Source organism: Diorhabda sublineata, chromosome 5 (genome assembly GCF_026230105.1).
Source record: "Diorhabda sublineata isolate icDioSubl1.1 chromosome 5, icDioSubl1.1, whole genome shotgun sequence".
Lineage (NCBI taxonomy): Eukaryota > Metazoa > Arthropoda > Insecta > Coleoptera > Chrysomelidae > Diorhabda > Diorhabda sublineata.
The window spans coordinates 7597035-7607498 of record NC_079478.1 but is presented as its reverse complement, the minus strand read 5'-3'; the positions used below and the strand labels follow the sequence as shown (position 1 = coordinate 7607498).

The window sequence follows — 10464 nt, the reverse complement described above, 5'->3', positions numbered from 1 at the left end:
AATCAAAATATCGAAACATTGGAATGAAATCGTAATTTATTCATCTAGATATATACACAAAAATAAAAGGATGCAAGTATGGAGGATATTCTAATTCTTCAACATTTTGCTATTTAATGAGTTTGCCAGCCACTTAATTACTTTGATGTTTCATTTCGTCAAAAAGAAGAAATTTCATTTTCCATTGAGATAAAATTTTATAATAAAATATAAACATTAAGAAAGAATTAATTTTTGATCGTTATTGTTTGTTACAATATTCAAAATGCCAATTTATGAAAGTTTAAGTAGTGACAAATTAACAGTTGTACTCGATATAGGAGCTGCATATACAAAGTAAAATTTTTGAGTTCCCAAAGATCTCTTTTTATATTCCACAATTTGCAGATTCGGTTTCACTGGAGAGTTTGCACCCAGAACAATTATCAAATCGGTAGTGAGATGTAAGAAAACTGGACGGTTGAGGAAAATTTGGGATTATGAATCTCCTGAAGATTTGTATGATCTATTGGTAGACTTCTTACATACTATTTATTTTAAATACGCTCTTTTGAGTCCAAAAGACAAACCAGTTATTATTGTAGAATCATTATTATGTCCTACATTATTCAGAGAAACATTAGCTAAGGTAATCTTGTAAAGTGTTTATTGTCTATCTTGGCACCAATTTTAAAAGTTGGGAGAATTGTTAATTTAACAATATTTTCGCAAATAATTGCTGATGTATTTTTTATCATATGTTTTTTCATTATCTGAGATTGATTTGGTAGAACACTTCAAAATTAATTTTCACCTTATAAAAATGTTTCTTAAATTCTGAAATACTTAGCTTCCATTTATTATTTTTCTACATTAGTACTTTTTGATAAATTCATTCATTATGATTTTTGAGAATGCCAAATTCTCTATTATATGTATCCTCCCCAATTTTGGTTAACATTAATCAAAGAAAGATGGGATTATTAAAATGAATCGAAAGGTTGTATTGAAATTTACATTGGTGGATTTGGAGTAAACATTGTAATTCCTGTTTTCCTTATAATATTTTCCAATAGCCTCATAGTGATTGAAAACAAAAAATATAAACCTGAATAAAATGTTAATTGAAAAGAATTACTTAATAACTTCCATTTTGATATCTAAAGCTACTAAAGGTCAATGATCCATTTGAACAACCTCAGAAATCAATTTTTTGCCATCATTACTTGACAATTTTATTCTTGTTTTTTGGTACCAATTCAATATCTGTTATGGCGAATTTCTCAAGTAAAATTATTACTTTCCAACACTAGAGTTGATTATGAATTTTTTCAATCACAATTATACAATCTATATTATTTTAGGTTTTATTTTCACATTATGAAATATCAATGATGCTCACTTTACCCTCTCATCTAATTACTTTAGCCAGTATAGCTATAGATACAGCATTGGTGGTTGATATAGGATACAAAGAATCTGTAGTTATTCCAGTTTGTCATGGTTTGCCCTTGATCCAAGCATGGCAAGCACTGCCTTTAGGAGCAGAAGCTATTCATAGGTAATTGTTCTTCTCAACAGAATACTTAAGTTTATAGTTTTCTTTCTATGGACAGTTTCATATTTAACTTAATATAAAAAGATTGCGGTACTAACCATTATAATCAATTTAGAGGTATAGAAGCATTAAAAATCTAATACAATTTGTTAGTGAATCCAAGAGCCCCTCCTTGGATCCGCCAATGACAAAACAGCCTATAGATCTTGATTTTAGTTGTATATAACTGATAATTTGATTTATAGGATAACTTTTGTGCTAAAATAATTCATTGTTCAAATTAATTTCCAGCAAATTAAAAACGATGCTCAGCAGTAATAATACAGGTATACAAAATTTATCAGAAGATATTATGGAGGATATTAAAGTAAGATGCTGCTTTGTAACAGAAAAACATAGAGCTGAACAATTAGCACTTGTTAAACCTGAAATAACTGCTTGTCCCAATGTCAAATATCCTGTAGGTAAGAAGTAATTTAATTTATAAGGCTGAATAATATTAAAGTTTAAACTGCTGCTGCCTGTACTTTTTGAAATGTATTCAAAGTCGCCCAGAATGACCAGTAAATTAAATGAGTGGAAATAAAATTGTACTGCAAAGGTTTGTAATCACCATAAACAAGTACTGAAAAATAACGGCTTGCTCCAACAAACTGCAAATTACAATTGTCATATATTTAGCAAATTTACAACCTCTCTAAATGAGTTTAAAGTTATGTTTATTTAGATTATTTATCAAAGGACCTTCAACTATCTTCTTAATCAAGACTGTGTTGAAATAAGTCCAGTGGGATTGTTTATTTTTTATATTTTGATTTTTACATTTGTATATCATTATAAAATCATTCAAATTCTAAGTAGTCACTCACCCACTCTAGTCATCAATTTTATTTGTTTTTGCCTCTGAATATTTTTCAGGGGAGATAGATCATATTAATATTAGTAAATATTTTCCAGGAGGGACAGATAGTATTAATATATCAGGAAAAGTAAGAGAGAGAGCATTTGAAATTCTTTATGAAGAAGATAACGACCATCTCTGTCTATCCACAATGATTCTTGATGCAATAATGCAAGTAGATATAAATCTCCGGCATAAATTGTCTGAAAACTTAGTACTCATTGGTGGTACAACAATGACACAAGGTTTTAGAGCAAGATTGAAAGAAGAATTGGAATATCAATTGAAAAGTGAACGTTACAGTAAACTTCACTTGAAGAAATTTGCTTTTCATACACTTCCTTGCAAAGAAAATTATGCGGCATGGTTAGGGGGTAATATTTAATATTTTTATTTATTATTAAAATCCATTTATATGTAGTATATAATTCGGATCTAAACCAAACACTCTGAAAGGACAACCCACGTATTTTTTAAGTAGAAATCTATGCAATTGAAAAATGTGTTTATTTAAATCTAGAGAGGAACTACCACAAACAGAAAATCATTATCCTGTCCAATAGTTAAGCAACTATTAAAGCTCTAAGCTCCAATATCATAAAATCCAAACTCGTTTGGGATTGAGACCCGAACCCTTCTGTGATATCAGTATCAGTTTAAAACATTGGAAAAGAAGGTAGATAGGGACAAAACCAATTATTGGGACAATCTACAGGGGCGGAGATAGGCAGACTCTTCTGGAAAACTATAACCAGAGAACATCTGCTGAATATGTCGACCTTAGTAAGAACAATCTTAAAATACTAACAGGAGTCGTATCTAGGCACTGTCGCCTCAACAAACACATGAAGACGCTAGACAGATAATGCAGCATGCATATTTTGCTGCACAGAGATAACTGCCTTGTTTGTCTTGATATTTTTTCCTTTTCAATTGTTCTGGTTCTAATTATATTACTACTTGCTCTGTACATAATTCAAATTGCTTCAATTAATATTCTTCCAATTTTACGGTTTTTCAATTTCTTCATTTTTCTTGTTTTTGTAATTGATGGAAAGACTTTTCTTGATCTATAAATGCAAGATCTTATTCTAATATTTTTATAAATTTTTAATAAATATTAAATTATATATGTTTCAGGTGCAATATATGGTGCTACAGAATTACTGAATATGAAAGCAGTTACTAAAGAAAATTATTTCAAAGAGAATAAATTACCTGATTGGGTTCATTTGAGAGAAGGAATTCGTTCACTATAATTATATATAATATTACAGATATTATTAATTATTTTTTAATTTATTAATCAAATATATATATGCTTGATATTTTATAATAAATAAAATGAATTATGAATAAATAAATTCCCTACTACCTCATCAGTTGACGAAAACCATAGGATATTTTTTTAGGAGAGGTAATGGAACCTTTTTGTCCTCAATGAATTTTTCTATAAAGTTACTTATTTCTGTTCTGTTTCATAAAACCTGGGGATACATTAAATAAGAGCTAAATTCAATGTGTTATTTTTTCTTCTTTTATATTTATTGTTTATATGAAATTTTATATCAAAAAATTGAATTTAGGCTTTATATACTATCCATACTATCAATAGATCCCTCCAAGAAAAAAATATTGCCAATCAGTATTCCTTAATAGAAGTCAAGCCTTTGATGAGGTGTAGCATGAAGGCCGAGACAACATTCTTATCAGTAAAAGGTTTTTTATCATCTGAAAATATCTTAATATTACATAAAAAACATATATATTTAGATTATCTTTTGAAGTGTCAAATTTTTTGTCCCCTCACGTCAGTTAAGCTCAATCAAAACATTTTTCAATGTCACTATATTCGGGCTAACCAATGATAGAATATTCTACGAATTGAAACTACTACTTAATAACCAACATATTAGTTCTTAATCTATAACCAACAACCGTCTCATCGTATTGGTTGGTTAACATACACAAGTTAAAAAATTCAAGTCACTACTTTGGTATAACTATTAAGCAAGAAAATAATTAAATTTTCAATAATCCAACTACCTACTCTACGAATATCAAACAATTAAGAACCTAGTATCCGTGTATTTGTTGTCTTTAATACTAATCTTATTGTATATAAAAGCTATAATTAATTATAGAAATTGATATTTATGGTCATTAGAGTCACATCAATATCAAAAAAAGTAAGTAATTTGATGCGTTAGTGGAACTTAAGTATCTTAAGAGACACTTGGAATCACTTATCTATGACGTTGGTTCCCATTGGGTCAGTGTTCAACTTGGCTTAAGTAATAAATCTTAACGAATACAATAATAACTAGAAATTAGGTAGAAAATGTATGGTTCGTCACAGTTGCATTAATATAAATGATACGATAAATTAGGTAATTCAGGACGATACGTTAATGGGCGGTAAAATAACACTTTGTATCACTTAACTATATGATTAACAGATCCTAATGGTTCTCATCACGAAGTTTTTTTACATGCATTTGAAATGGTAAACTTTATTTTTAAATCGTTAGTATTTAAAATTGACATTAAGAGCTCAAGCTTGGTAAGATTTTTTTCTATATGTAGATTAATATTTTGCTTTTTCGGAAATGAATCACTCTACTATCTATACAGAAACAGAATAACATATGCAACAAAAACACTATTCCATGTTATTAATTTCTACAATTATTTCTTGAATTTCCCTTCAATGCTGTGTGACCCACATTCAACAGATTACTGCTAGTAAATTTTTGTATATTCTTATATAGTTATCTCTTGGATTAATAAACGAAACATTTATTTTATTAGATATTTATTAACAGATCACAATAATTTAAAATTGTAATTAAAATAGAAAATACCATTAAATAAATATAACTAACAAATATTTGAACATCAAAATATTTCTATAGGTCTCTTTTGATATGCAGAGATACAACAAACAAAAACATCTTGGACGTGGACAAATCTCCAAAAAACTGGTAAAATTTAATTCCTGATAATAAAAACCGATATTTTTCTAATACCTATATAAAAAATTAACATATTTTATAATAAAGTACTTAAATATTTAATTTGGAATATATAAAATAACTTACTTAGATATGCCTCCTGTCACATTATTTCAACAAGTTGACATTTTTGTTTGTTAACAGTTTTCATTGGTTGTTATCCTAAGTGAATTACAATAATTATTGTTATTATTCTAGTTTTTCCTTTTAATTGTTGTAATCATTTCAATAACAAACCAAAAAATATTTCTCTCTTAATATTAGTGGACTAGATTATTCCGTAAAGTGGTTGAAAAGGGGCACATCATGTATAAAGAATGGAAAATATACAATCATGTTTCTTAGGTTAAAAAATGAACATTATAGATGACAAACACATTAATGCAACAGCACTGAGTTTTTTTGAAACATCCAAGGCTATCCAGAAATTTTTTTAACAAATTCAAACTACAGGTATTAGATGTAATTTTATGTCCATCTAATCCACTTTAAATTTAGATCACATTGTTAAGTCAGTTTTCAAAGCACACCTAAAAAAAATGCTACCTGCGAACACCAAACTGATAAATTTTCCTGATAAGTGGGGTTTTGATACTTCTAAGAACATCCTATGTTAACGAAACACTGGTAAAGTCAAAAAAGAATATCTATGGAAAGAAATCTCTGGAAATAGAATGTTGAATCGCCGCATACGAAATAATTTACCATCTATACTATTTGGAAAGAAATGAAAGCATTAAAAGGATATAAAGTCATATGAGAAGAGATAATGAACAAACTTGTTGTAGTGAAATAGGACGCCTTGGTGGAAACAAAAGAATCATCAATTACAATAAGGTATATCCAGATATTAGAAGTGATTTTATTTCCATTTTATCCAATCACATTATTCATTTTTGTAGTGAAGTAGGACGATTTGGTAGAAATAAAAGAATCATCAATTGCAATAAAGTACATCTAGTCTCTCTTTTTGTATGTCGATCACATCCAATGCAGCTACATACTATAGTGTTCAAACTGGAGCTAATTAGTCGAATATACTAAGCATTATATTGTGCTAGCTCAACTCTCTTATGAGGACAAAATCACATTTAGTATCTGTAGTATGGATTAGTTTCTGGATAAAAGTTTGTCTATTATCATATAATATCTGTTTCTAATTAAACTCTTATTGTGAAAAGTAATATCCACAAAAAATAAGTAAAACTAATATATTTACCACATTACAAGAGATAATATTAGTTTGCTACATCATAAAACATTTAAATGGAAGCTGTAGAAATATAAAAAATACTCTCCACCAAAACATTTTTAGTTGTTCAAGTCTCCATATTTTTCTATAACCCACCAATAAATGTGTACATCCTATTTTATAGTTGTGCACAATAAAAATAATGGAATAGGTAAAATGCTAACCGGTAAATGGTTTTATTAGATTTTCAGAAAATCTCATTACACTCTCAGTTCCTCTAACTTCTTTCTCCAGAAGAGGTAACTTTGTAACATGAAAATCTTCATATAAATCATTAATTTGATCTAAATATTTTTCCTGAATTTTAAATCTAGAAGCGCACATTTTACAATCGGTATTATTTTTGTTAAATAATAATTGGTTAACAATTATATTGTGTGTATCAATTTTGCATTTTGTTAATTCTTGAACCAACCTCTCTGTTTCATATAAAGATAAAAATTCTGCTATACAAACACAGACAAAAGTAGTTTGATCCGGATTTTTAAACTGCTCATTTACTTGTTTGATAACATTTAGCATTTCTTCCATTTTTGATGAAAAATTATCAGCACTGAAATCAGGAATACCCAAAAGACCACTTATTTGTGATATTAAAGGTGTTACTTTCAACTTGAGCCTTAATAATTTTCCCAGTCCTTTTTCTACTACCTGAGGAAATGATAGTAAACGTAAAGTATGGCCAGTTGGTGCTGTATCAAAGACAACTACAGAAAAATTCATGCCTTTTATAAGTTTCATAACTTCTGCATAACTCATAGCTTCATCTATACCTGGAAATGCACCAATAATTTCTTGAATTATCCCTAAAAAAAGAATATTGTAGGCTGTAGAGCAAATTTGGATGCTATCAAGAATGGGTATGTATATATTTAATAAAAATTTGATACAGCATATAGGATATGCCTCAATTAATTAGATCTATATCAGAAACTACTGAAAAGTTGTATATAGGATTTTTCCTAAAATCCCATTTAACTTGAAACATTTCCAGTGGTATATGACATCTGATTACACTAGAAGTGAAACCTGTTTTTTAATTGGAATACTTCGTTTTTTGAAATTTTTTGAAAAATTCTCAGCTTTCAGACAAATTAGAATAATTTTTACCAGACTCTCCTTATTTCCAAGTAACTGGGTTTTGTAAAGGGCTGCATTACTTAAAATTATCAAGAATGTGAAATAACTGAAAATTAGCACCCTTTAATTATAAAATAAATGAAAATATTTTAATTGCAATAAACTTCTTGTAAAATATCCTTATAGAAAATTTTCAAGAAAAATAATAACTGCAGTTTCCAATATACTAAGCTCATCATATACTCTTTACTGGTATATTTTTGAAGTACTATTATGTAAAAATAATTTAATGGTAGTTTTTTTCGGATTTTTTATGTTCTTAATTCCATTGCACACTCATTCATCATTTGTTAAATCAATATTCTTAGTTTCTATTCAATACTTATTCTAAACTAGAATTGTTAATGTTATTTTATAATTACCTTTGCTCATTTTCATTGCATCGGGTTCACCATCAAAATATTCATCTGGTAATTCATTAAATCCTACATTCGGATCTATTTCCATTGCATATAAATTGTTAAATCCTTTAACAAGTGTGGGAACTTTGGTGAACTTCTGATCAAAGGCATCAGATATGTTATGAGCAGGATCTGTAGATAAAATCAAAACACTTTTTCTCACTTTTGATAGTTGCACTGCTAAACTACAACTGAAAAATCAGATTTACTAATTAAAAAGGCATCTTCATACAAAGGTACTCAACTTGCCTACAAGTTGTTTTGCCAACACCACCTTTGCCACCAACAAAAATCCATTTTAATGTCGTTTGATCAATTACATTTTTTAATGAAGGTTCCAAAGATTCGTAATCTAATTCTTTAGACATGTTCAAAAGTTTTCAATAATATATCAGTAAATTCTAAATTTTTAACATTAACCTCTAATTAAAAATAGTGATATGTCACTTTCTTCTCAATCAATGTGACTAATCTTCTATTTCATAAATTTGTTTTTAACACACTGCTATAGCGTTTTGTAAAGGTGTTTGTGTATATAATTATTTAAAATTATATATATTCACATTAATTAGATAAAAGGCATTATTGAAAAAATATATATTTTTAAACAAGTATGAAAAACAGTATGATAAATGATATTGATGAAAACATTTCATTGCCAAATACTGATATTGTTTTTTAAATAACTAATTTATTTACGGAAATATTTAGAATTTTCATATTTTTTTTTTAGATTTTGATTTTTATGAAATTAAACTATGCAACAACTAATGAAGTAATACTTCGCTCCAGTAGCGTGCCCTGAATTTTGCTCTGGGGGATTGAGACATAAGTCCACGGAATATTCGAATATTGATCCACACCAAATTAATAGGAGCATTGAACTGAAATTCTAGAGATGTTTATGAAAGTTAAATTATGTAAAAAAAATCAGAACTGCTGGGTTTTACACGTATTGGAAACACGTGGCACGTTTGAATATTAATAAAAACATATGCATGTTCAAAATATCATCCACACCAAAATAATAGGAGTATTGAGCTGAAATACTAACGAGATGTTTATGAGGTTAGATGTATGTAGAAAAGAATCAAGACTTGGCTGGGTCACACAGAATTGGAATTACATGGCACCAAACATATTCGAATATTGACGAAAAACATGTGTGTTTAGAAAATCATTCACACCAAAATAATAAGAGCATTAAGCTGAAATTCTAGCGAGGTGTTTATGAAGGTTATATGTGTGTATAAAAAAATAAGGACGTTTGTAGGTTTTGCATTATTTTAACACACTTGTTCGAATATTGATGCAAAACATGCATGTTAAAAAATCACCCTTCCTCCAATGTAGCGGTGGTTAATTTTTTTATAAGTTAGCAATTGACCTTACAATTAAATTCTATTTCTATTTTGCAAGATATAAATTTGATTTTTTTATAGAACATTATTTTATTTTAATGGCTCGGTGGAGGGGTCCGGTCCCCTCCATCGGCACGCCACTATTTAGCTGGGATAAAGAGGAATTCAACTGGTAGACACCGTTCTAGCTTCTTAGTTTGGTATGCAGGTCACGATTTAAAATAAAAAAAAAATAAATAAAAAGTAAAACTTTGTTCAGAACTTTCTATAAGCGAGTGCCTTTAATTTTGGCACTTTGCTCAAATTGTACCGAAGCTTTGATGCCTCCTTAAAATTTTTCTTGAAAGTAAATCAGTTTGAGGGGGGATGGGGTGTCATGATTAGGGGTGGGCAATATAATCGATTAATTACAAGTTACAAGTGAACTTTTTGCAGAATGTAAGATCCCTCTTGCAAGTATATGTTTGAGCCACTACTATGTACCAATAGTGGTATACTAATTATGGAAACTTATTCTGATTTTAATTTTCAAGCCATGGGGTTACGGGGAACTCGTAAGTTGTTATAGACTTCATCAAATATGGGTAAGATCAACATCAGATCTATAAACTTTTGGAGCACTTTTTACTAGTTGGTGACACTACATGTCATTTTTTTAGCCTTACCATCTTACCATAATCTGAGTACTTTTTTTCTCTTTAATTTATCATATACATTTTTATAAGAACTTTGTAATTTAGTATTTTACACCAATACTTTTGTAATTAAACTAATCAATAAATTGTATACTTTTGTATCTTTGTTATCTAAGGGATGTATATTGAATAGATTTAGGAGAATATATCTTGAAATTACTAA

General features: G+C 28.6%; 2 protein-coding genes across 3 annotated transcripts; one reads left to right on the top strand and one right to left on the bottom strand.

The window, feature by feature from the left end:
- The first annotated feature begins 174 nt into the window (after positions 1 to 174).
- On the top strand, positions 175 to 3826 carry LOC130444043 (actin-related protein 10). Of its 2 annotated transcripts, none has more exons than XM_056779013.1 (6): positions 175 to 336; positions 388 to 511; positions 1344 to 1540; positions 1829 to 2001; positions 2495 to 2812; positions 3579 to 3826. In XM_056779013.1, the coding sequence occupies exons 1-6, from the start codon at positions 266 to 268 to the stop codon at positions 3695 to 3697; spliced, it is 1002 nt and encodes a 333-aa protein (XP_056634991.1). In that variant the 5' UTR covers positions 175 to 265; the 3' UTR covers positions 3698 to 3826. The 2 variants fall into 2 exon arrangements, with proteins under 2 accessions (XP_056634991.1, XP_056634990.1); XM_056779012.1 differs by having other exon boundaries at positions 388 to 628.
- A 1410-nt stretch (positions 3827 to 5236) lies between these two features.
- LOC130443689 (ATPase ASNA1 homolog) lies at positions 5237 to 10463 on the bottom strand. The gene is made up of 3 exons (XM_056778435.1): positions 8495 to 10463; positions 8207 to 8436; positions 5237 to 7510 (listed from the first exon to the last, which is right to left on the bottom strand). The coding sequence occupies exons 1-3, from the start codon at positions 8611 to 8613 to the stop codon at positions 6864 to 6866; spliced, it is 996 nt and encodes a 331-aa protein (XP_056634413.1). The 5' UTR covers positions 8614 to 10463; the 3' UTR covers positions 5237 to 6863.
- Between the last annotated feature and the right edge of the window lies 1 nt (position 10464).

What these genes read in the sequence shown, in the direction of transcription:
- LOC130443689 (XM_056778435.1), bottom strand. Translation starts at nt 8,613, where the DNA reads ATGTCTAAAGAATTAGATTACGAATCTTTGGAACCTTCATTAAAAAAT. An exon ending in GTTGGCAAAACAACTTGTAG is followed by an intron (nt 8,437 to 8,494) that starts GCAAGTTGAGTA and finishes CTGATTTTTCAG; the next exon opens with TTGTAGTTTAGCAGTGCAAC. An exon ending in TGCAATGAAAATGAGCAAAG is followed by an intron (nt 7,511 to 8,206) that starts GTAATTATAAAA and finishes TTCTTTTTTTAG; the next exon opens with GGATAATTCAAGAAATTATT.
- LOC130444043 (XM_056779012.1), top strand. Translation starts at nt 266, where the DNA reads ATGCCAATTTATGAAAGTTTAAGTAGTGACAAATTAACAGTTGTACTC. An exon ending in GGAGCAGAAGCTATTCATAG is followed by an intron (nt 1,541 to 1,828) that starts GTAATTGTTCTT and finishes ATTAATTTCCAG; the next exon opens with CAAATTAAAAACGATGCTCA. An exon ending in CAATGTCAAATATCCTGTAG is followed by an intron (nt 2,002 to 2,494) that starts GTAAGAAGTAAT and finishes AATATTTTCCAG; the next exon opens with GAGGGACAGATAGTATTAAT.